Genomic DNA, 26,656 nt, shown 5'->3' on the forward strand with positions numbered 1-26,656 from the left:
GGAAAGAGAGAGGGAGGGGAAAAAAATCTATCAATCTCTACATTAAGCAGCATCACCTAGCATGAATTCATTATCAAACTCAAGGCCAGGTCTCAATAGATGATTTGGGGGCCCAACCTGTTAGGGTGTGAGAATCATGGGCTCTGTGATACTCAGATTTGAGAAGATGAGTCTCTCCTACCACCCTGGCCAGTGACTGTGGACAAGTGTCTCCTGCCAGTTGGGTTGTGCGAGGAAGAACACTTTCCAGAGTCTTTCATTTTTCAGCGGACACATTAGCTGGAGTTTTGCAACATTTAATCACAAAAGAATCTGGCATTTTAAAAGTTAGTTTACAAACTTGACACATTCTTAATATTAGCAATTTATCTATTTATACATTGTCTAAGAAAATAAGGTCTGGGAGACATCAACAAGATACTTAAGAGTTCATTAAAAGCTATAGCACTTTGCAAATGAGTATCCAGTTTAATTGTAACAAACCACTACCAGCGAATTTAACTAAGTATATAAAAACATTAGTTAAATACAATTCTCTGGAAATATACATTATACCTACAGTTGTTTTTACAGTGAGATTCTTCCCGTTTTGAGTTTTTCCCCCCTTTTAATTATCAAAATGGTAAATCACTGCATGGTCCTGGATCTCCATGCTGTAAAACTGAAATATGTGTTTCCAGCGTAGCAGATGGTGACCAGGAAGGCGAAGAACTGGAGAAAACAAAGCATAATAGAAAAGGGGTTTAGGGCACATTCTAATTAGCAAAAGTTATCATTTCACCTCCACTGAGTGAATCATGTACTCACGACATTCCCCTGACTCCAGGCTTCTCATCTAAAATTACTTTATTGGTTCAATTACTTTCTTCTCAAGCAATTTCTGGCCAGGCTGATTTTAGCTTTTGGAACATGTCTGGAAAGTCTATAGTTCTGCTCAAACCACCTCGGGGAGTTTTCCTTAGGAGTGAGTATGGTGGTGCATCTATGAAAAGTCGATCACTTCTAATTCAGCACAGGCAAATTTCGACCTTGGATTACCACAGGGTCAGCTCGCAAAAACAAATCGAGGGGGCCAGAATAAGCAACGAACCTAGATGGGGGAGGAGGAAAATTCAGGCCCTTCTTAAGGGGGCAAATACACTCACTGCTAGCCCATCCTTGCTGTATGTTAAATGGAGTCCAGTCTTACCAAAGCTGGGGATGTTTTAATATCATGTGCATTTATGTTCTCTACCTTTTAAAGGTGATTTTCAAATCTAAACAAAAGTCAAGAATATAATGAACCCCTACATGCCATTAGCTTTCCTTTTTTTTTTTTTTTTTTTTGGTACAAGGGATTGAACCCACAGGCACTTAACCACTGAGCCATATCTCCAGCCCTTTTTTATATTTTATTTAGAAATAGAGTCTTGATAAGTTGCTTAGGGCCTCACTAAGTTGCTAAGGTTGGCTTTGAATTCTCAATCCTCCTGCCTCAGCTTTTGTACCTGGCCATACCATCATTTTTAGTGTTATCATTCTGTCATTCCTGTCTAATCACCAATCTCTACTCCAGATGGGCTTCTTTTGGGCATGGGATATTTTAAGGCTAATTTCAGAGCCATTTTTCAAACTAGTTTTTTTTTTTCCTTTTCTTTTTCTTTTGTACTGGGGATTGAACCCAGAGGCACTTAACCACTGAGCCACATCCCCAGTCCTGTGTTGTATTTTATTTAGAGACAAGGTCTCACTGAGTTGCTTAGTGTCTCACTTTTGCTGAGGCTGGCTTTCAACTTGCAATCCTCCTGCCTCAGCCTCCCAGTCTGCTGGGATTAGAGGCGTGATCCACCACGCCCGACATTTTTTTTTAAATTAGAAAAATAATATACAATTATGATTTTTAAACGTATGCAAATACATAAACCAAAAAATAGAGGTTTCTCATCTTATTCCCCTCATTTCCCAGTCCCAATCCCTGGATGGAAGCTCCATCTGTTTTTCTGGGCATTCTGAATGCACAAACATTTCCACTATTATGCTCCTTCTCTGCAACCTCCTCCACTTAATAAGCTGTAGGCAGTGGAATCGTTCCAGACAGTTCTTCTCTCTCAGGTACTTACCTTCCTCCATTCCACTTTCACTTAAGCAGAGGGCTTCAACCCGATGGCCCTGCAGCCTGCAGGTCATCTCACCAGTTTTTGAACCAGCAAATCAATTGCCCACTTGTTACTATTACAAGTGGCACTTTTTCCTGTAGATAACTTTGTCCTCTTCCCTAAGTAATCCTTGGGGGAAGGATGAGGAGGAGGGCTGTGAGGAGATGGGAGGGCTCACTCACCGATGAGGCCACCCAGCTGTTGAAGTTGTGATTGCCCCTCTCTGGGGAGACAGAAGACGCATCCACAATGGCGGCAGAGAGGTATAAGACGAAGGCACTGCCATTAAAGCACAGGCCCTGGGGGAGAGGCAGAGGGGCAGAGTGTTCAGGGTGAGAGGGACCTCAGAACCGGCTAGAATTGCAAAATCTCAGAAGTGCAGAATTGGTAAGGGGCCCAAGGGGAGGACAGGTGGGGGAGGAAGCTGTGAGAAACAGCTGCAAGAGGAGAGGGTTTGGGGCTGGGGTTGTGGCTCAGCAGTAGAGTGCTCACCTAGCAAATGCGAGGCACTGGGTTCAATCCTCAGCATCACATAAAAATAAATTTAAAAAAAAAAAAAAAGAGGAGAGGGTTTCATACCAGCTCATGCACCAGAAGTCACTCCCCCCAGCAAGGCACCTCCATGTTGCTGCTAAATTAGCCCTTACTCTTCCTCAACTGGTTCTTGGTTCTTATCTAATGCAAACTTCAGCATGGTGACACATTGGTGGAGCAGGGCAGGCAGAGGCAGGGGCCACATGGTGAGAACTACCCTGCTAGAGTTGGGAGAGACCTTTTTCCAAACTGGCCGGGCTGATGTTCTCACTGTGGCTCTAAGCAGGCATGAACATTTCAGTGAGCTCCTCTGGCCACACGGCCAGTTTTTCAAAGTAAAAAAAGAAGATTGTAGATATCATCTCAGCCCTTTAGGAACTAATCTTGCCCTTGGTTTCACCTTATTATTTTTTTTTCTATTCTTAGAGAACAGAGATATGTAAATCCAAGGAGGTAATTGGTTTTGAGTTATATTTAAACTCCAGGAATTCATAGTCTGAAATGTGCAAAGCTTGGTCATGTCGGAACACCAGTGTGGGTGTGGTGGGGTCGGGAAGAACCTAACAGCCATACAGGTAGGAAGAGGGAGGCATCTCAAGGAGTCAGCCTTTGAAGAGCAAAGAACCAGTACCTGAGGTGTTTCAAAGGTTCAAGAGAACAGGTGATTACAGAAACTCAGAGGGCTGCAGAATATCACTGAGCCTCACAGAAATAGGAGGTCTTACTGCTGTAAAAGAAGCAAGTCCCTGAATCAGGGGCTGTTCAAGCTCAAAGAAATTAAAGCTTCCCTGTTGCAAATCCCAGTTCTGGACACATCCCTGGGCCATGGTAATGGCAGAGTGACAAGGACAACACTGTACTTTACTTGATCCCTGTTCCACATAAAGGCACTCTTTTTTTTTTTTTTTTTTCTCAAATAAAGGCACACACAGACAAAAGCCATCCAATAGCTGGCAAAGCTTTGTTGATCCTCCACCCTGTTGTTATTGGTGTCTACAGTTTAAAAGACCCAACTGCTGAGGATGCTTACTCCCTTCACGGTAGAGAGAAGGTAGGTTTAGGTTCATGGAGGTTTCTTCAAGGCTGGAACCAATTACTGAATTTCATTACACGTGACTCTGAGCCACACAGGTCAGCCCTGCACAACCTCCCTGCCCTGGACCAGCTCCAACAACAGGTGACTCACAGCCCTCTGCAGTGGCCCAGTTTTTAGAAGTTCCACATAATTGAGGGCAGTGTTATACATATGACACATACCAAATAAACACTTCTTGATTCAAAGGGTCAGAACCGAGCTTTATTTAAACTGGTTTATTTTTACACTGCTGTGCACAGTACTGTCTAGTGAGCTCCACTACTTCCAACACCCCTTCAGCTTCTTTGGTCACAGAGGTACTGAGAGGAAGCCTACTTACAACTTCCCTAAATACTAAGAGAAATTTTAGGTCTGAAGGCAGTGGGAAGAAGCCCTGACCATGTGTAGTGAGCATGTGGATTTGGCTGTTGGGAACACGACCCCAAATGAATAACTTAAGAAAAAGTTTATTCCTCTCTTGAGGAATCAATCACAGGCTTGAGCAGCCAGAGCTGGCGGGGAGGCCTCAGGGTGACAGGAATACAGCCTCTTTCCTTTGTGTCAGTCAGCCATCTCTAAGGTCTTACTGTTTTGTACATAAGAAGGTTAACACTGGCCCAGCTGCATCCCAGCTAATAGGGACATGGGAGAATGTGCCCCGTCTTAAGGTTATGGCCCAGAGGTGTGGCCCTGCCTCTTTTATCCAATAGCCAAGCTTAATCCTAAGGCCCAACTAGTGCCAGTGTGGCTGGGACATCGAAACTACCTGGGTGTCCATGGGCCTAGCTGAAAATTCTATGACTAGAGAAGAAAATGGATACAGAGGGAAAATGAGCAGTCCCCGGTGCTGAATCTATTCAGAGAGCAAAGAGTACAAGACTTTCAGGTCAGCCTCTGGCACTGGGTCCTCAAGAGTTCCCAGGAAGACAGAGCCACCTGGATCACCATCTGGCATTCCCCAAGGCTCAGGTCCAAGCGAGCCGTTGGGAAGAATGGGTCCTTCCTCTTGCTCCCCTGGAACTTTGCCACTCTTCTTAGTATTCACAAAATGTCATTTTGCTTAATATTATAATTAGCCTTGTGCATCTCCTCTGTCTTTTCCATCAGAGTTCATCTCTTGAGGGCAGTAGGATGTCCTACTCATCCACCACTTGCCTTTCTAAATCTCTGGCCTCCATCACCAAGTATTAGTGGAAGAGATGTACAGGTCTAATGGAAGAGATGTGGTCCAGGCAAAGGCTGAGAGGGTACAGAGTGACACCAGACTGCTCCCTATCCTGTCCACAAGCAGCTGCTGGAGGAGCTCCATGACCTCAGGGTGTGGCCCACAGACCAGGGGCAGCAGCACAATCTATGTATCTCTTAGGAAAGCTCATTCTCAGACCCTGACCAGACCTACTGAATCAGGTCTGTAGGGAATTTCCAAGTAGGACATATTCTCAGCAATATGAAGAAGAACTGTATTTTGAATCCACAACAAAGGGAGAAATGATGAAGACAGAATGTGGTGAACAAGAAAGGCCACAGGATTTAGGATGGAGGAACAGACTTGGATGTCAACTTTTGTCCTTCATCCTGCCCCTTACTGGCTACAAGTCACCTCTTTAAGCTCTTTCCTCTGTGCCTTCTGCTATCTGTTCTCTCTTCCCCTATGAAAACAGCATGGCTAGTGACCACTCAGAGTCAAGATCCTACTTTTCATTTTTCTTGGAAGGAGTTGCAGTCACATGACCCCGTTTAGACCACTAGGATGCAAGCAGATGTAATGAATGCGACTTCCACATCATGGCTTTAGGGGCAGAAATGTGCCCTCCCCTTGCCTCCTTTTAATCTTCTCTCCTGACTAGAAAATAGATGTGATGGCAGGTGTTGAAGGTGTCACCTTGGACTCCAGGCAGAAGCCAAGGGTTAAAGATGGAAGAGCCAAAGATAGGAAGAATGTGAAATGTGAGTTGATCTCATAGACCATGTGACTTACATGAGCCAGCTTTATCTTGGATCTCTCTAGTGTAGGGATCAAACTGACAACTGAACTGATTCTACTCTTAATTTACAAAATGGGGAAACATACAAGTCTCACACATCTCAAAGGAGACAGTGCTGTTATAGACCCATGTGAACTGTAAAGTGATCTACTTGTATAATCTACTCTTCTTATTTGTGTTTAATGACTGTGTCAACTAGAGGCCAAATAGAGGCCTAAGCCAAGTCACTTAGAACCTGACTGTGCCCTTCATACTAAATCACTACTGGTTAATGGGAGACAGGAAGACTCAATGAGTCCAAGTCACAATGTGGTCCTACCAGGTGATAGCAGGGCCCTAGCTCTGTAGGCTTAGGTAGACTGGCTTGAAACAGAGCCAACAGGAAGGTGTCCATTTCATGTCTCTCAGCCCTCGATCATGAATCATGTGCTTAGTTGAAGGGTCTTTTGGAAGCTTTGCAATAACAAATAGGACTCTTTGGAGCTGCTATACTGAAAAGATCAACCAGGCACATCTAGGTGGCCACTTCCTACTCAAGATGGCACAGTGGAAATGGTCACTTCCAAGGTCAAGAGAAATTTGAATATCCGTGTGCAATGGGAACCAAGCAGACTCCAGGGTTGAAAACTGTTGTCAGCATTAGGAGACCTGTCTCCCACTCCTGGCTACCAAACATCCTCTGAAGGCCTCAATTTCCTCATTTGAAAAATGGAAACAATCCATTCCACCTTTGCGGAGTTATTATGAGGATTAAATGATGTAAAAAATAAAGGATTCAGAACATCATCTGCACACAGTAGGCTCTTAAGAAATGGCAGGTGCTTTTCCTGGTGAAATAATGCAAGCATCCCCTGCCCTTTGGAGCTCACAGGGATTGCAGGGAGGCCAAAGGAATGAGCAACAGAGGATGAGTCCTTGGGAAGTACCCTTATGGAGGCCCTAGTGCTTGGTGCTAAGAGGAGGGACAATTTTATTGCTTTGAACTTTCAGCTCCAATCAGATTTATCATAAAACGCATCCAAGCCTCTCTGAGAAAATGATGTTAGAACAACTGTAGTTCAGGACCATAGAGGTACTACTGGAGACCAGCCGCTGCTCTTGCTGGTCTATATCAAAAGAGGATACAAGGTGATTGTATACCTCTGTAGACCCATTAAGGGAATGGATTATTATTAAGATAGATTCCAGTACAAAGCTCATGCCTTACCATCTGGGGAGCTGGATTATGAAACTATTTTTTCCAGGGTTCCAGGAGTGCTCTTCCAGCCAAGTTCCTGGGGACTACCAATCCCTGCTCTGCAATTGTAGATTCCCTAAATACACTGAAAATCAAGAGCAAATCCAAAAGTCCTCTGGTAGCAAGAACTGATATGGAGCAATATGGTCTTTACTATCCCTCGTAGCAAGAAAAGTCAGACGTTCTTGCAGAAACATTAATATGCCTCATTAGAGTGCCATCCCAGACTTGGGCGCATATGTCACATATTGTAGTAAAGGCACCAAATTACTTTATTACCATTCTAGAATTTGAAAAAATATCTTAACTTACATCTGGCCTAAAAGTTTCAATTCAGGGATTTGGGGCCTATAATTATCTCCAGACCAGTGTTTCTCTCATACTTTTAGTTTCCTAAAAATTATTTGGACTAATTTTCATAATAGAGATTTCCATGCCCTTTAGAGTTTCTGAGCCAGTCAGTAGAGTAGGACCCAGGATTTGGCATTTCTGACAAGCATCCAGGGATGTAGCTGGTTCAGGGCACGTGTTTTAGCATCATGATCCTAGGAAGGCTCATCCAGCACCAGGAGCCAATTGGCTGCTTCAGTCCACAGTCCTAGCCTAACCCTTGCTGTGTTCCCCATCAGTACCAGGACCCAACAGGAAAAGCCAGCGCTCCTGGCGCCCAGACTGCTCTGTAAGAGATTCTGCTGGGCAGAAGGTAACACAGAAGTTTAGTCTGAGTCTTTAGTTGTTAGCAGATGGAAACTTTTTCTAGTCCCCCCTCTGGATCTTCAGTTAGCACCATTTACCCAATCACAGATGCTCTGGGAGGTCGCAAAGGCATTTCTTAGTTGGCACAGCAAACAAAAACCCCAACCAAAAGCCAGACATGTTTGAGCTGTAGCTTCCATCAGCAGAAAATGAAGTTTTAAAAAAATTGGCTGTAAATATGTTATAATTGGTAGAGTTCACACTTCTGGATTCTCTTAGGAAAACAAACAAACAAGTCAGCAATCCTGGGGACAGAGTTTCAGATTATTTCTTTGTGAAATGACGAATGTTCTCAAGTTAAGATGCTAAGAAACTGTGCCTGGGGTGGCAAGAATTCAGCACCAAGCTGTGTTTTCTCACTTGTTTGACCTGTCTGGTCCTCACACATAAAAGTGCCCAATTCCTGACTGCTTTGCTTAATGAGATAAATAATGAAATGATTTCAAAGGGATTAAAGGTCCCAGTCCCTTGACTTCTTATTGGGGTTCTTACCTGCCGCTAAGGTAGAGGAGTACCTGGAGCAGGAGGTCAGGAAAAAAAAATCTGGGTAAAAATTAAGACACACGGACCCCCAGTGTATATGAATCTATGCAGTCATGAGATTCCAAACCTCAGTTTCCTTATCTACAAAATGGGGACATTATGAACTATGCAAATCAATCTCTTAGAATCAGGTATTGTCTGCAGGGTCAAAGTTAATTTTTGAAAACCTGCCATTTAAGGCAAAATTTAAAAATTTTAATGGAATAAATCAATATGAGAGTTTTGAGTTCCCTTCTTGGTTTATTCCATAAAAATGTTTAGTTTTTATGTTTATGGGTCCAACAAGAATTTTTGGAAATAACGTTTTACTAGAATACGGGCATGCTCACTCAATCACAAGTTGCAGATGGCTGCTTTTGCCCAGCAGGAAGAGGTGACTAGTTGTGACGGAGACAGGACAGCTCAAGATGACAATACTAATTGTATGGTCCTTTATTATTATTATTATTATTATTTTTTAATATTTATTTTTTAGGTGTACTTGAACACAATACCTTTATTTTATTTTATTTATTTTTATGTGGTGCTGAGGATTGAACCCAGTGCCTCGCACATGCTAGACGAGCGCTCTGCCGCTGAGCCACAACCCCAGCCCCAATTGTATGGTCCTTTAAAGAGAAAGCTTGCCGTCCTCTGATCTAGACAACAGAACTAGAAATTGAGACTTGTACAAAAGGGGAAGTAAGTAGCCCAACATTTTGGTTCCCTGCTACACTGTCTGAGCTCCTCTTCTTCCAGATTCATGTCACTTTCTCTGAGACTGACATTAAGGACTCATCTTTTAGGGCTGAGGCAGGAGCTCAGTGGCAGAGTACTTGCCTAGCATGTGTGAGACACTGGGTTTGATCCTTAGCACCACATTAAAATAAAATAAAATAAAGGCATGCTGTCCATTTACAACTACAAAACAAAACAAAACAAAACAAAACAAAACACTCATCTTTCAGCTGGGTACATGCCTATAATTCCAGCAGCTTGGGAGGCAGAGGGAGGAGGATGCGAGTTCAAGGCCAGCCTCAGTAACTTAGTGAGGCTCTGGGCAACTCAGTGAGACCCTATCTCCAAATAAAACATAAACAGCATTCCTTAAATGACCCCACATACTTTGAGCATTCTCTCACCCTGAGTTCCTATAGCTTCTATTACTTCAGGGTGCTGTCTTTGAATACAACATACAAACAAATCTGTCCTTCCTGTACCCACCGGGGGGGAAACTGGGACATTGATTCCAGTGCCCTAGAAAGTCATGAGCGCCTTGCTTGGAATTCCTTTCAGAACCTGCAACATACTCTTAAAAACTCTAATGGAGAATCTTCACTTTTGGATGTGGGAAAACAGCCAAGAGTCAGTCAATCTATTTTGTAAAATAAAAGGAGACTAGTTTCTTGTGGGGCTTAACTTAGTTCTGAAGGCAACTCGAGAGAACAAAGCCAGGTGCATCTGAGCAGCGACAGCGTGGTTTGAAAGCCTGCCAACTCAACCTGGGTCCAGAGCCTCCAAGTGGGAAATGTTTCAAATTTAGCTCAGAAGTCAGTTATTCAGAAATGAATATTTTTTTTTCTGACATATTGGTTGAAAGCAAACAAAAGAATAGTATACCTGAATGTGAGACTAGGCACATCAGAAGGTACCTCAGAGCTTTGTTTTATGCATACCGACATACATACATGCGGCACCACTGGATTTAAAAAAAAAAATCATATGGCCACTTCAAATTCCCCAACAAGACTGCCCGTGCTCCAAGGCAAAGGGACCTCCACCTTCTATCTCTGTGAGTCCAGTGAGGACATGTATTGAATCTTCAGGATAAAGCTAAATGTCACTTCCTTTCTAAAGAGTTCCAAACTAAGGTGGCAACTCTGTCACACTGTGCACAATCCCATATGGCATGTGGCCGAGGGACTGTTACCTGCACATTTTCTTATCTATTTCCCCTTACCCTGTGTGTTTAGCTTTCTTTAACCTTCAGGTAGCAGAGTTCCTGGAGCGGGACAAAACTCCAGCCACCCTTGATTGGAGTGCGAGGGTGGCTACTTGTTTTCTACAGTAATTTTCATTTTTCATCCAAACTCTTCACACACAAAGAGATGTGATGTGCAAAATATTCAGGAGAAGGTTGAAGGAAGGAAGACCTGCAGAGGCTGGTGCCCTGACACTCCTGCTTCTAGGTGACACTGTCTACAGAGAACTAAGAAGCAAGCATCTACATAAGAGATTCAGTCTTCTGAGAATTGGTTTGCTAGTGAAATGAATTCCTGGATCTTCCAACGTGCCCCATTTCATACATCTCAGTAAAACACTTGAGAAGCCATCAGATGCTGCTGATCCTAAATGCTATATTGGGTTGTCTATGGCTTGGTCCACTCTGCAAGGGCAGAGAACCATCTTGAACTAAGTGGAGGACTCTGGGCCATCCCACCTAGTGGGCACTGGACAGGAGCACCACCCATGGCTGCCTTACCACTGTTGTCCAGGGCACCTGAGGAATCCTGGTGTAGGTCATCGTTATGTAGATGATGAGGAAGAAGACGGTGAGGACCCAGTAAAATACAGCTACGAACATGACCCAGCCAAATGCAGGAACCCGGAAGTACTCGGTCCCGGCGATAAGTGTCCATACCAGTAGACCCAAGACCTGTAAGATGGTAGAGGCAGTGGAAAAGAAAGGGGACGGGGGAGGAACAGGGGACAGAGAAAAAGATAATTATACAGAGTGTCAATTACAATTCTCTTGAATATTCACACATACAAACCCATGATTTGAAAATAGGGATTGCAAACTCTTATGCCCACAAATACTAGGAGGGTAAGATCAATGACCATGGCAGGCAGGTTTGCAGCCATGGCAAATAAGAAAATCCATGTCTTGTGAAAAGGAGGCACTCTCTATGCAGCTCTGGCTGATTTTAGTGGACTGGTTTCAACAAATCTGCCCCCTCTTTTCCTTAGAAAAACACAGAAACTCAAGTTTGCCCATGATAATCTTGTTTTTAAAATATTAGCACTAATTAAGAGTCTTAAAACACCACTCAGGGCAAAACAGCAACTGTGGCTGGAATTTGCTCTCAGAATGGTACTTGTCAAGGAAACAAGACTGCAGGTCCACTCAGAGGCGGTCCTGGGGCTGATCTGCTCTCAAACTCTGAGCCTCTGGGCATTCCCTGCCTGCCATCGCTGCCCTGCTTACAGATGGTGGAGAGTGGTGGCCTGAGACAGCTGTCAGAGGAAGAGCAAGCCAAGGTCCCCGTGCAGACACGATACTTGGCATCTTATGACAAGTGGCACACTGTCCCAGCAACAGCTATTCTACTCTTCACCACTGCAGAGCAAGGCCAGAGCCAAAGCCACATCAACGTCACTTGCTGAGTCCTGGAGGCCTGTATCCAGGCACAAGAAACTGACCTAAACCGGAGGTGTCTAGAGTCCTGAGCAAAGGAAGGCCAGAGAAAGGTAGGCACTTGCATTCCAACACTTTCCAGAGTGCTGGACAGAAGGACTTTATTCCTAAGTCAAGGGAAAGTTAGAGTCTGTACCACATCCCTAGGGGACACCATCAAAAATTCAGGGTGAACTCTGGCCATAAATGCTGGCTTGCTGGGTGACTCAGGACAAAATATTTCATTTCCGTTTTAGCTTTCTTTGCAGTCTGCAGAACAAATACTAAAGTAATGCTAAGCATACAAAGCTGGGAAGATAAATGTTGATCATTCGTATACCATGCGCGCATCTACAATGGTCAGGCTTCTTGTCATCGGAAAGTGGGATATGAACTGAACAGATCTTGCTGATAAACAGCTTAACGTCTAGGGGTGGGAACATCAGACTAATTAGAACTGAAAATCACTATGCAGGAATATGGCCAGCTTCCATATAGGGGGACATCACATTATGGGCAGCTACAAGAAGTGTCAGAGAAGAAAGCTCCTAAGACAGGCGGGAAAGTAATGTTCTTGCAGAGTGTGGCATGAGCAAAGGTGGGGGGTGGGGAGGGCTGGGCTACCTTCCAAAACCAGAAGGAACATGTATGTCGTAGGTTAAAAAGGGTCACATGACACAGGCCCAGGAAATCTAAGGATTTTGTACTTTATCCTAAGGGTGAAGGTTTTAAGCAGAGAGTGATGACATCTGGTTAATTTTTTTTTTAATCAGATCACAACTGGCTGCATGTGGAGAATGGACATGTGGAGGGTTAAGCGGTGGTCTGAGGGATGAGTTCAGAGATGGTGCAGGTACCCAAGTGGGAGATGGGGATGTCTTCAAGACCAGTGAGGTGGGAGTGAATATTGAACAGTTGGTTAATTCATGACAAATTTCAGGAGCAGGCAGGACTTCATAGATGACATATGGTGGTGTGAGAGGATACAGTGGAATGACTGGTCCCAGGTCTCTGGAAAGGTTTAAGAAGTGGTTTAGGGTGTCATTTGTTCAGCTGGAATGACAAAGGAGGAAAGGTTGTGGGGGTGGGGGGGGGGAGTAGGAGGGGATGCTGTTGATGAGCTCAGTTCTTAATCTGTCAAGTTTGACGTGGCTGCCAGACCCTCAAGACAGGTATTTTAGTCAGCTTTTTCACTGCTGTGACTGAAGGACCTGACCAAAATAATTGTAGAGGAGGAACAGTTTAATTTAAGGGCTCACGATTTCAGAGGTCTCCATCCACAGACAGCAGGCTCTATTCCCCAGGGATTCCAGGCAAGGCTGAACATCATGGCGGAAGAGAATGGCAGAAGGAAGCAGCTCACATGGCCATCAGAAAGCAGAGAGCGAGACTCCAATTGCCAGATACAAAATATATACCCCATAGCCACATCCCCAATGAACCACTTCCTCCAGCCACACCCCACCTGCCTCCAGCCGCTACTCAGTTAATCCCATCAGAGATCAATTCACTGATCAGATTAAGGCTATAACCCAATCATTTCTCCTCCAAACCTTCTTGTATTGTCTCACATGTGAGTTTTTTGGGGACACATCTAAACTATAACAACAGTGATTTTAAAAAGTAGATGCTACAGGGAGGAGATTTGGGCCCTTCTTTAAGAAGCAAGACCTCAGTGAGAGACATGAAGACTCAGGTAGGATTCCCAGGGACACCCTACAGTTGATTTCCTGAGAGAAGGACAACTCTCTGTGAAAGTCTGCATGCCTGTGCTGGGAAGCAGGTGATAGAGTCTGAGTGTTGCTGTTTCTCCTCTTTAGAGTTGAACATGGACATTCTTTTGTCTCCTTGATGTTGTATATGGATGCCAAAGAAAAGGTGCTTAATGGAGATGTGTGTTTGTGCTTACATTGGTGGCAATAAAAAAGTGAGGATGTACAAAATGGATGTGACTCCAGAAAGCACTAAGCCTCACACTAATGGGGATTTTGAGCCCGGATTCATCCCAACTGACAGGTAATCTATACCCCTATGTTTGACATTCCCTTGGATCAGTAAGATTGGTAATGGGTATAATCCCGCACAACAGCACTGAAACAACATTTTAGGGCCTCTTGATTCAAACTGAAAAGGTCAGATGGGCCTTTTGTTGATGATTCACACAAGAAACAACAGTGAATGAATGATTGCAAATGTGTTTATGGTGCTCTTCCAGGATTGCAAAGGTTTAAGGTTCACCTGACAGCTCTTGGGCTATGAATGCAAAAACGTTTTTCATTAATAAGCAAATGGAGCCTGTTGTCCAGAGCTGCAGTTGTCCAATTTGCTAGCAACGGTCACTTGCAGATGCAGGACAATATGTTTAACTGAGCTGTTTCTCAAAGAGCAGGAATACTTGACCCCTGACCTCACCAGCAAACATAGTAAAAAGAGTGTACCTGTCAAGAGAAGAATTGTTCTACTCCAGTGAATTTCCTAGGTAAGTGAAATCTATCTTCAGGCAAACCTTTTATCTCCCTCTATAAGCAATACTGATGGAGATCACTCTACAAAAATGTCACTCATCTCCTATGTGCATGTGTATGTGCATACATTTAAGAAAAGTCCTACATCTTTATTTGCTTAGACTGCACAAATACCATTTATTCTCCCCTGGTTTGCATTTTGTAAGGCCAGGCCTAAAACAAAACAAAACAAAACAAAAACAATTCAAGAGTGATAAATATAGGTTAAAAAATTAACATGGAAATATATCCACAATTTGGAAATTTAAGAAAAAAAAATCAATACCAACAATTTTACCAACCTTTTCTCTTGCATTCCTAACCCACTACCTGAGTGTTCTTTTCTTTCTCTCTTTATAAATATGGATCATTCTTACATGGTGCCTATAACTTGCTTCTTTCAGTCAGCAATCCCATGGAGGACATCCTATGTACTATGTACAGAGCTAGGTCAATTTTAATAGTTGCTAGTTCTCCATAATTCATGTAACCAGTTCCCTTTGGAGGTAAATTTAGGTTATCTCTTTTTATGTTTGTACAAAAATGCCCAGAGCATATTCTTACAATATAATCTCTGCATACCTGAATTCCAGGACACAGTTCTAGAAGCAGAATTTCGAGTCTGTTTTAAGCTGTAGAGATGCTGTCAAATCACTCTCCAAAAACCTTATACTCATTTACCTTTCTTTCAAAAAGGATGTATACATGTAGATATTCTATATCTATATATCTATAATCTATATTCTATATCTATATTATTTTTTAAAATTTTTTTAAATTGGAGACAACATTTTTATTTAATTAATTAATTTATTTTTATGTGGTGCTGAGGATCGAACCCAGGGTCTCATGCTTGCAAGGCTAGCGCTCTACCACTGAGCCACAACCCCAGCCCTCTATATCTATATTCTATATCTTCATTTATACATGCTTTTCCCCTTCTACTCTCACTGGACTATATTCCCCAATTTTTGTTGTTTTTGAGACAGAGTCTCACTATGTTGTCCAGGCTGGTCTTGAAGTTGTAAGCTCCAGTGATCCTCCTGCCTCAGTGTCTCTCATAGAGATACAGGTGTGTAGCCACAACTGGCTAATTCCTATGCTTTGAATGATTAAAGACTTACTTCAGAGCTCATATTTTGCCTTTCACTACTTTACTGAAATACAGTCAAGAAAAGTGTGACAAATCCTAAGGGAACAGTGTGGTGGATTTCCACTAACTGACCCAACCTGTGTACCTAGCATCCCCATCAAGAAACACACCACAGCCAGCACACGCTTCTAGTTACTGCGTCTCCCCTCCAAGGGCAACAATGATCCTGATTTCTAGCCTCCCGGATTAGTTTTGCTCAATTTCCATCTTCGTACAGATGGAATTGTACAGTCAGTACTCAACACACCCGGCTTCCTTTACTCAGTGCCGAGAGTCAGACACAACACAGAATGTAGTTCTTTCGTCCTCCTGACTACCAGCCACGGTTCTCAAACGTGGAGGGCTTGTTCACCCAGACTGCACCGACTTTGCTCTAGAGTCTGTGATTCAGATCTAGGGTGGGATCTAAGAATCTGCACTTCTAGCAGGTTCCTGGTGGTACTGCTGTCGGGAGCCAGCAAGTTATGAACCACTGATACATACTGTTCTTGTTTCTGCTTTAAATTACATTTTCCTGACCTGTGATAAGTATTTTTTTCAAGTGTTTATCGGTAACTTACAGAGCTTTCCTTAATTGATAAGTTAAAAAAAATTGCTTTTTGATTGGTAGAGATCTTTACATAAGAGGGATAGTAACCAACAATAGAAGTGGTACATATTTTCCCCATGTAGTTTCGCTTTTTTTAGTGTCATGAAGTCTTGTCAATACGAGTTTTAAAGTTTTACATTGTTCATTGGTTACCTGAACTCTTCTTCTGTATCTACCCACTTAGGAAACTCTTCCTCAACACGAGATTATAAAAATATTCTCTTATATCTTCTTTTGTAATTTTGTATGTATATTTACACCTTTAATGCAACTTGAACTGATTTCTATATGTAAGTTGAGAAGAGTTTTTAACATTTTTTTTCCTAGCAAATCAACCTAAATATCACTTAATGGTGACTTTCTATATATCGGGGCTCAGCTTCTGGACTTCTGGAATTTTTATTCCATTCCACTCACCCGTGGTCATTGCTGTGCCTGTGTCAACCAATGTAGCTTACAAATATATTTAATGTATTTTAGGCTTCTGGATAAAGATATCAGACTGAATAGAAGAATCTAATTTTGCTTCCTTCCCCAAACCGTCCTAAAATTATCAGGAGGAGGGATGAATAGGAGAGAAGGCAAAGAGAACACATTTGGGGGAGCTAAGAACACAGATTGACAAGGGATAATGGACTCAGCCACTCCGAGAGGGCTAAATGCTAAGATGGCTAGCAGGGAAGTCAAGAACAAAACCAACCTTGCTGCAAAGTCTGAGAAGATCTGATGTCTCTGGGACTGGATGCCTAGGCTGGGTTTGGGTGGGGAGCAGTGACTGTAATGTGGAGGGGGAATGGAAGGCTGTTTGAAAGCAGTTTAGTCTTTACCCTCAACCCTGCTCCAAGCTACAGCATGACTCTTCACCTCTTCATTAGTTTGAAGATTTATTTTCTAGGTCAGGATTCCTCACTCTCAGCCCTATTGACAAGGTGGATCAATAATTCCTTGTTGGAGGAGAGGACTGTCCTGTGCACTAGAAGATGTTTGGAGCAGTATTCCCGTCCTCTTACTAACTAGATGGAAGCAGCAAACCTTCACTTCTTCCCTCTTGATGACAATCAAAATATATTTCCAGAATTGCCAACATGGGAGGTGAAAATCACTTCTGATCGAGAACCACTCTTCAGAAGGTGAAACAAAGTCAAGCCTCTGAATCCAGGGGCTTAGTTGAAAGTTTCAGCATCAGACTGTAAGCAAAGGTTTAAATTCAATGTGAAGACTTACCCACCCACACTTTCAATCCCTAGACTTTTCCCTCTACTTGGGTTGATGGTTAGCAGCCGGGTCTTGACTAATGTAGAAGAAAAAAAGCTAAAGATACTGACTTCCAGGATTCTTCAGCACACAGCCCAGCTAGGTCAATCCACCATGAAGTTCAAGGCTGAGAAGCCCCAGCCACATGCTCAGAACAGCTAAACAGCTCTGCAGTCTCAAAACATGGGCAGACAATCCAGCCTTCCCAGATCTATGGAGACAGCAGAGCCTGTTGGCAAGGGTGGGATCTGAGGCCAATATACAAACTGGGAGAAAGTGACTTGCAAGAGGGAGAAGAAAACATCCCAGGAAAAGAGTCTTCTGCATCCCGGAGAGAAGAGACTGTATAGGAGAAATAGGAGGCTATAAGAAGGACAAATGGTCCTTCAAAAATAAAAATGGTTTTTGAAATTAAAGTGATAATAGCAGAAATGAACAACTCAATAGAAATGTCAGGTGGTAAAACGGAGAAAACCTTCTAGAAACACATCAAAAAGACAAAAACAAAACAAAACAAAACAAAACAAAACAAAACAAAACAAAACCCCAAACACCAGTGTGAAATACAGAAAGTTAGAAGACAGGATCAGGAGGCCAAACATCTAATGACTGTTTCAGGGCAGAGACTGGAGAAGATGGAGGGAAAGAAACCAACCAGAAAAGTCAAGAAAACTCAGAATTAAAGGAACAAATTTCTACATAAAAGGGCTTATACCTCCTGAATACCTAGCATAATGGATAAAAAAAGACCAAAACCCAGGAACATCATGAAATTTCAGAGCATTAATCAGAAAGAAAAAAATTCTTTAAACAACCAAAGAACAAACAGATTACCCTACACGGGATCAGAAGCAAGAATGGCTTTTAATCTTTCCAAAAGTGAGCAGTCAGAAGATAATGGCCAATGCTTTCAAATTCCTGAGGAAAAACGATTTCTAACCAGAAAATATCTGGAAGATTATCAATGAAGAGCAAGATGAGAATGCTTTTTTTTCCCCTGATTTGCAATGTCTAAAAAATTTTCCTCCTCTCATGCAATCTTTCTTGGGAATCGACACCAAAACAGGGCATAAGGTTTAAAAAGAAAATGCCAAAGAAGTCAACAGGAGAACCACCCAGGAGACAGGTGAAGGTCATCCCCAAGAAGAAGTGAAATCCACACAGGAGAGGTGCCCAGACTTGGAGGGTGACCAGGTCAGACAGAAGACAATATTCTAGGTTGTCATCATCAAGACTATGGCATGTCCCTTTCTCTACCTGCTGAAGCTACTAGAGAAATTGCTCTACCAAAATGAGGCAGGAAACCAATAAAGAGAAAGAGAAGGCAATAGGAAACTCAACCTCCCAGAAAGGCAAAGGTTTAAGATGGCAGCCAGGGGAGATCCTTAGGAGAAATTCACCATAAGATAAAAACTGGAACTCTGGTTATCTGGTGTGATTTACCTTACAGAAAACGTTATTGAGAGGCTACTGGGAAAAAAAGAGACCATTAACTACAAAGATAATTGAACAAATTTAAAAAAATGATACTAGGCTGGAAATATAGCTCAGTTGGTAGAGTGCTTGCCTCGCATGCACAAGGCCCTGGGTTCAATTCCCAGTACTACATACACACACACACACACACACACACACACACACACACACACACACACACGAGACACTATGCTATTATATATCTCAGTATGAAACAAAAGAAAGGCAGGGGGCAGTGGTGCATGCCTGTAGTCCCAGCTACTTGGGAGGCTGAGGCAGATGGGTTTCAAGTTCAAGACCAGCCTGGGCAACTTTGCAAGACCCGTATTAAAATAAAAATACAAAAAGGGCTGGGTATGTATATCTGTGATAGAACATTCCTAGGTTCAATCCCCAGAATCACATACACACAAAAAAGTCATTGTTCACTAAAAAGCTCTAATATTTGCATAAAGATAATAAACACTGAATATTGACTTCAATGATAACATGGAGAAGGAAAATGATAGACATGATGCCACAGCCTGAAGCTTGTCTCTGGAAACTTTCATTTGTGGAAGCCTCAATTCCCAGTGTGATGGTATTAGGAGGTGGGTCTTTAGGAGGTAATTAGGCTTAGGTCATGAGGGTGGTGTACTCATGGTGGAATTTACTGGCCTTGGAAGAAAGACATCAAAGAGTTGGCTTCTCGTTGTCCCCACCCCGCTGCCACCACGTGCACCAAGGAAAAGCCCTGTGAGGACCCAACAAGAAGGCAGCTCTCCGTGACTCAAAGAAACTTGCCCTGCTGATACATTGATCTTGGACTTTCAGTTTACAGAACCGTGAGAAATAAATTCCTGTTACTTACTGAGTCTATGGCATTCCATTATGGCAGTTTGAGCTAAGACAAAAGGTGATAGGAAGTTACCAGTTATCATGTAAAACCAAAGACAGCAGCTCACATATTATTTACAAGTATGAATGTGGATAAAGCAAGAGGTGACTCACGTGGTTACCTCTGGGAAGGGAGGATGCTGGAATAAGAAGATATGGGGTGAGAATAGCTGCTTGTGATAAACCTTTTAGTTCTAAAGGTATTTTATCAATCTACTGGTATCAGTTGATTCCCTGGACTTTTCTGGCTAAGACATCTGCTTTGATGCTTTCCAATATTTATACGGGTTCTTTCTCTCCTCCTCCTCCTTCTTTTTTATTTTTTTGCATTATTACATTAGCTAGACTCTCCAGAACTTTCTTTCAGAACACAAGTGATAGTAATCATCTTTATTATTTTAATTTTTTAATAGTTTGATGATGTTATTTTTTTTAAGAGAGAGTGAGAGAGACAGAGAGAGAGAGAGAATTTTAATATTTATTTTTTAGTTTTTGGTGGACACAACATCTTTGTTTGTATGTGGTGCTGAGGATCGAACCCAGGCAGCACGCATGCCAGGCAAGCGTGCTACCGCTTGAGCCACATCCCCAGCCCCGATGTTGTTGTTTTTTGACAGATGGTAGATACCCTTTATCAGCTAGAGATTTCTATTTTTTAGTGAACTAATCAGTTTCTTTCTTCTCCAATGTCTCTCCTGAATAGGACAATTAGCTCAGTCAAATGCCTTTCTTTATCTCCCTTTTAAAATTAAATGTAGTTTTTCTAATTCCTTTTGATGATTCAGGGTCAATGCAAACATCAAATATTTCAATTACCATCTTGTCCTATAGGATGAGATTCCTTGCTTCTATTCTGATGGTACAGGTTTTCTATGAAGAATTTTTTTTTTTTTTTTTGAGGGAGTACTGGGGATTGAACTCAGGGGCACTCAACCACTGAGCCACATCCCCAGGCCTATTTTATGTTTTATTTAGAGATAGGGTCTCACTGAGTTGCTCAGTACCTCACTTTTGCAGAGGCTGGATTTGAACTCATGGTCCTCCTGCCTCAGCCTCCTGAGCTGCTGGGATTATAGGCATGCACCACCATGCCCAGTTTATGAAGAAAGTTTTTAAAATTGAAAAACATGAGCTGTCACCTCTATGGTTCTCAGTAAATGGATTCCAGCGGCCCTCCTCCTCTCTTTGTGTATATAACCTACGTCCAGATCGTCTTCATTCTAACATTCTGTGGACTAAGGAAACAGATATCTTACATTTTTTAAACCCATACCAAAAGAGATACCAAGTTTGTCCCTGAGGACTTTCCTGAGGAGTCAAGTCTATAAGCTTGTGACAGCAATTCTGCTGCTCAGATTTATCTGATGGTAGTGTTAAAATGACAGACATGAGGATGTACACTCATGGTGGGATTTATTCATATTCAAACACCACTCACACGGGTTTTCTCGGCACTGCTGGTGGGGCAGGAAATGCCACATGAAGCTGATTTACTTCTGAGATTAGTTTTGATTGACAGGAGCACCTTTAGTAGACCTACCCCTCAGCTTTGAAAACAGGTGATTTTTGACAATGCTCTCTAGGAGCCAAGTACCAGTGTTCCCAGTAAATTTTGCTCAGAGGCACTGCAGGGTTCCAGGTGTGAGCTTGAGAACAGTATACTTTTAAAGTAACTCTTTGGACCTTAAGTCATATTATCATTACTGATTCATTTCAATGAAGTGGCATTGGAAATCAGCTATTGTAGCTTTACTTTGATGTACCCCACCATGAGAACCAACCAACATTCCTCTGCCTGGCTGCTCTTCTCCTGACCTGTGTTTAAGATGGTCAACATATGGCCACATACATTCATTCAAAATTCTTACCAAGTTCTCACTGGCAGTGCAAAGCTGGCGGGGAACTGACATGGTTGCTGCCCCCAGAGGAGTTACATCAATCAATATCTAATTACAAACTGTGATGAGTCTATAAGAAGAAACAAGGTTGATGTGGGAATTGCAAAGTACAAGGACCCCATCATTTGGACGGTTGAAGGAAGTTTGAGATTTAAATAGGTGAAAAGGAGTTAATCAAGCAAAATTTTGAGGGTAGAAGGAGCAAATCTCTGAGAGACCCCTAGCTCATAATGTGTGTATCCTGTAAGTCCCGACCTCAGAGACAAAAGGCCGGGCGGAAGTCCAATTTTGGAGGAGGCTGACCCATGCTTGGCTTCTGACACCAGTCTCCAAGGATGGCACTATTTCCTCAAGTCAAGACTTACTCCATGCGTGGTTCAAGGGCCCAATAGTGTTTCCCCTGGAATTTGATTAGCTCCTTGTTTTATAGTTGCTGGGAAGTGGAGGCCATTTTCAGCAGCAACCAGCTTAGGGTGACAGAGCTGGTCAATGGTCAGAGCAGAACATGGGCCCAGTAGCATCTATCGGTCCAATGCTATCTTGACTCATAAGGACATCTTGATTTCTTTATTGATGCTTTCTTTCATTTTCCTTCCTCTCTGGCTTTGGGGGAAGGGGGAGGTGCTACCACGCAGGGTAACCGCAGACCAACAAGCAGAGTTCACATTCCCTGCCCTCAGGCAAGTTGCTACCCTGAGCTTTAGTTTCCTCATCTAGAGAATGTACTACAGAAGTTTCCCTCACCGGGTCATGGGAGGTGGAAATTGAGTTGAGCAATGTGTACACAACAGTGCTTGGTATGAGTGAGGTGCTATGCCAGTTATCGCTATTTTCTAAGGATATCTATCTATCTATCTATCTATTTATTGGTACTGGGAATTAATATCTATCTATTTATTTACTGGTTATGGGAATTGAACCCATGGGGCGCTTAACCACTGAGCCACATCCCCAGTCCTTCTTTATATTTTATTTAGAGACAAGATCTTGCTAAATTACTTAGGGCCTCAATAAGTTGCTGAGGCTGGCCTTGAACTTGTGATCTTCCTGCCTCAGCCTCCCAAGCAGCTGGGATTACAGATGTGTGGCACCATGTCCAATTATTTTCTAAAGTTATTACCAAGGTTTATTATGACTGTTAGGTGTGCTTTCCCTCTTCCTTTCTCAGGTTAAACACTTAATATTTCTCTAACTCAAGCTTTTCACACCTGTATGGAACCTGCAAATCTTACCTATTTCCACCATGCTGGATGTACAGAATGATCTTGAGGGTTCTTTGGTGAGCAGTACTAGCAACAAGATTCAATGTAAGTGAGCTGGGGATGTTTGACCCTCAGCTCCTGTCCCTGCCCAGTGAAGACATGCTAAATGCCACAGGTCTGCCTCAGTGCTATGGTTACCATGTTCTCTGTTGCTATTTGGTTTAATGGTATAATGTCAAGGGTATCTGGCTAGTGGAAAGCTTCAGGCTTTGAATTCTCAGTGTGCGACTAGCAAATAACTTATTTATTCAACCAATATTTGCCAAGCACTTTTTATGGAATCAAACCCCAGGCAACAGCACAATCTCTTCTAAAGTGTAGGTAAGTGCTTCATTTGAACCTCATAGCTTGTCCCCTGAAACAACTTCAATCATGATTGTTTTAGATGGGGAAACGGAAGCACACCCAACAACAGAGTCCAAGCTTTTTAGCTCTCATGCAACAGAATAGCAACGTCATGCTCTGTTGAACTTTTCTGTGCTCATCTATATAGTTCTGGGATAATAAGCACTTTCCAAAATCCACGTGATGAGACAATATGCTCTACTGATGATAGCTATTGTTAATAACTAAAAAAACTGCACAATTTGGCAGACCATAAAACTACCTTCTAGGAATAGCCAGGTACAGTGCTGAAGAGGTTGGTGTGTGAGGCCGAGAAGCTGACTCCTGCTCATTTATTTGCTTGCTTGTTTCTCTCTTTCAGTTTACTGGGGAGTGAAGCTAGGGCCTCCGGCATGCTTGGCAAGCACTCTACCATGGAGCCACATCCCCAACCCTCCTGCTGTTTTCTTGTTGTGTTAGGAATGTAGCATTACCTAGAATGCTCCAGCCAGCCCCCACCCCAGTGCAAATCTGTGGGCATAAGTAGGTTCTAGTGAAAATAGCAGATGCTTCAGGGCAAACTACCCCTGGTTTTGCAAAACAAGATTCCCCAAAGCTATCCACTGCTACTAAACCCAAGGAATGGCCTCTTCAGATGGGATCAAGCTGATTATCACAAGGCCTTTTTATCTAGTGATCTCTCAGGTAGCATGTTGGTTCACTTTAAATAGAGACAGATAGAAAGAAAACGGGGAGGGCACTTAGTCCTATTTCTCTGATCATTTAACATCCAGTTCAGAAAGCATGAGGCTCTTTCTTCAAAAAAAATGCCAGGAAGTCCTCAAAGAAAGTTCATGTATAGGGGCTGGGGATGTGGCTCAAGCGGTAGCGCGCTCGCCTGGCATGCGTGCGGCCCGGGTTCGATCCTCAGCACCACATACCAACAAAGATGTTGTGTCCACTGAGAACTAAAAAAAATAAATATTAAAAAAAATTCTCTATCTCTCTCTCCTCTCTCACTCTCTCTTAAAAAAAAAAAAAAGTTCATGTATAACAGAGGTTGACATAAAGGCAATTTTGGACCAGCAACTTTTGACTACTTGCTGCCTCTGGGAACAGGGCTGGGTGCACGGGGACAAAGGTGAGTGAGACACAGGGTCCGTGCACTTGAGAAATTTACCATCCACTGTGAGAGACAAACATGATTCAGTTTTTTCTTCTTCACCAGGAGTTGACAAACTATGGCCCATGACACATGAAGCTCACTGCCTATTTTACGTAGACAATGAACATAGCTATGCTCATTCATTTATATAGTACCTATGCTTGTTTGGAGGCTAAAAAGGCAGAGTACAAAGCTTCTGGGCCACAAAGCCTAAAAACATTTCTTTATATTTTATTTTATAGCCTAAAAACATTTCTGCCAATTCTTGCTTACCATCACACATACTCTCTGCATCCAGAAATATTCACACATACAAATGTGTGTAATCATTTGCTTTTATTTCTTGCATTTTTTTTTTCAAACAAACCAGGTTAATTAGGTCATCATGCTGGAGAAGATGCAAGACAAGAGCGTATCCCTTTCCAGGATCATCAAGGAACCACGTGATCCTCAAGCCGCCCTCCGCCTACATCTGCTGGGTATTCGCTTCATAGAGTCAAGAGGATCTTTAAGCCAGTGGTCCCCTCTGGTCCCGGCTGCTAGTTCTATTCAGCAAGCGTGGTGAGCATCCCCGCTTATCCACTAGAGGGTGTCCAAACACTGTTTATAAAGGCGCTCTGGCTGGCCGCTGCTCCACGGAGAGATCAGCACTGGTCTGGATGCGTTCCTACGTGGAAGGTGCATCGCACAGAGTTGGCAGGATGTGGAAGAATAAACTTGACTCTCCCCCATTAGTCCCAGACGTTGCCTGGAAACACATCTGACACCAGACGCAGTCAGCTGGCTAAGATAAGGATGAATTAACACAAAGACTTGGAAGGGCAAATTCCATCCACACGTTCACAGCCTCCTCCTTGAGCCCTGCAGAGTTTTCACCAAAAACGTGTTTAATGCTCTATGGGAGAACCGTGCGGAGCATTGACCAGGGCAGCCTGGAGGCTTCAGGCCTGGCACATGGCTCTTTGGGCCTCTGCTTTGCCAGTCTGGGAAACAGGGAGGATTAAGAAACCAATGGGAGGGGGGGTGCCCAGCACCTAGGAGGAGCACATCCAAGTCACCTGGGTGATTTCAAGCCTACGGACTTCTTCCCACTTTCAAGCATGCCACAAGGGTGGGTGTGTCCTTTTGGCCCTCTCTGACCCTTTCTCAAGTCCCACCTTGGAGTCCTTTGGGTGCTCCAGGCAGAAGAAGCTTGAAGCCTAGACACTACCAGTCATTTGTGACTTAGCTGGCTCTGGCTTAGGTCTTCAGTCTGACGTTCTGTGATCAACTGAAGGCCAGCTCCGGGGCAATACCACGGGACCCTGACATTCCCAGCAGACAGTGAAATGGAAATCTGCACACTGGGTGGGTTTTTAAATGTCTATAAATTCTCTGACACTCCTCTTGAATGTGGGCTGGACTAAACGATTTGCCTCTGATGAAGAGAATGTGACAGAGACGATGCTATGTGACTTGGGAGGCTGGGTCTGAATGAAGACTCAGTGTCCGCCTGGCTGTCTGGCTCTTGGATCACTGGGTCTGGGGAAGTTAGCTGCCATGTTGTGAGGAAACACAAGCAGCCTGAGCAGAGGCCCCCGGGGAAGGATCCGAGGCCTCCCACCAACAGCCTGCACCAGCCTGCCAGCCGCATGGGTGAAGCACCAGTCGGGTCTTCAATAAGTACAGCCCTGGCTGCTGTCTGACTGAGCCTCAGGAAACCACCTGAGGCAGAAATGCCTAGCCAGCCTGCTTCTGAATCCCTAACCCAAAGAAACCAGGAGTGATAATAAATATCCACTGTTGTTTTAAGCCATGGAGTTTGAGGTAACATGCTACATTGTGATAGGCCATGAATAAACCAAATACCATCCAATTTTGTGTTGTGTATAAGAGGCAGCGTGGTAGGCAGTAGAAAGGATAGGAGACCTGGGATTGTCACAAATACGTCCTGTGACCCTGGGTAATCTTTCTCCTCTAAGCCTCGGTTTGTACCGCCAAGAGATGGATACAGCACTGTCCAGGTTGCCGCAGGGTCTGAAGGTGTTTTGTGATCTACAAAAATCTAGGTTAAGCAACAGTAATTACTAGTCCTTGTGTTTATTTCTTCCAGGAAACATGATCCAATGCTTAGCAGAGCTGGTGTCTTGGTGGTGAGGGTCTTAGAGTACTCAGCCAGTGAACGAAAGCAGGGAGTGTGGGGGGGGTACTGTGCCTATAATCAGAACCTCGGGGCTCGGGGAGTTGAGGAACCTCTACAGTGGAGGTTGGCAAGCTTTCTCGGTAAAGGGCCAAACAGTAAATATTTCTGGCTTTGTGGGCCATATGGTCTCTGTCACAGCTACTCATTTTGCCACTGTAGCAGGGAAGTAGTCACCGACCATGTGGGAATGCATGGGAGTGACCGTGCTCCACTCAAAACTTTATTTACAAACACAGGTGGCAGGCTGGATTTGGCTGGCAAGCTGCAATTAGCCTTGCTTCTCCAAGTGTGTGGTCCTGGACCAGCGGATCAGAGTCACCCACCGCCTGTCG

At 43.3% G+C, this 26,656-nt stretch overlaps 1 protein-coding gene and 1 non-coding gene across 2 annotated transcripts in view; one reads left to right on the plus strand and one right to left on the minus strand.

Moving 5' to 3' along the window:
* Positions 1-280: 280 nt before the first annotated feature.
* Positions 281-26,656, minus strand: part of Cmtm8 (CKLF like MARVEL transmembrane domain containing 8) — a 99,540-nt gene continuing 73,164 nt past the window's right edge. Inside the window, exons 2-4 of the mRNA XM_005317314.5 lie at positions 10,727-10,900; positions 2,318-2,434; positions 281-711 (exon numbers count right to left, since the gene is read on the minus strand). Coding sequence (XP_005317371.4) covers positions 628-711; positions 2,318-2,434; positions 10,727-10,900 — 375 coding nt within the window. The 3' untranslated portion in view covers positions 281-627. The remainder of the gene's footprint in view (positions 712-2,317; positions 2,435-10,726; positions 10,901-26,656) is intronic.
* On the plus strand, positions 18,678-18,753 carry Trnaa-cgc (transfer RNA alanine (anticodon CGC)). Its single transcript has one exon. It is a non-coding gene; the product is annotated as a tRNA-Ala (tRNA).

Source organism: Ictidomys tridecemlineatus, chromosome 2 (assembly GCF_052094955.1).
Source record: "Ictidomys tridecemlineatus isolate mIctTri1 chromosome 2, mIctTri1.hap1, whole genome shotgun sequence".
Classification (NCBI taxonomy): Eukaryota; Metazoa; Chordata; class Mammalia; order Rodentia; family Sciuridae; genus Ictidomys; species Ictidomys tridecemlineatus.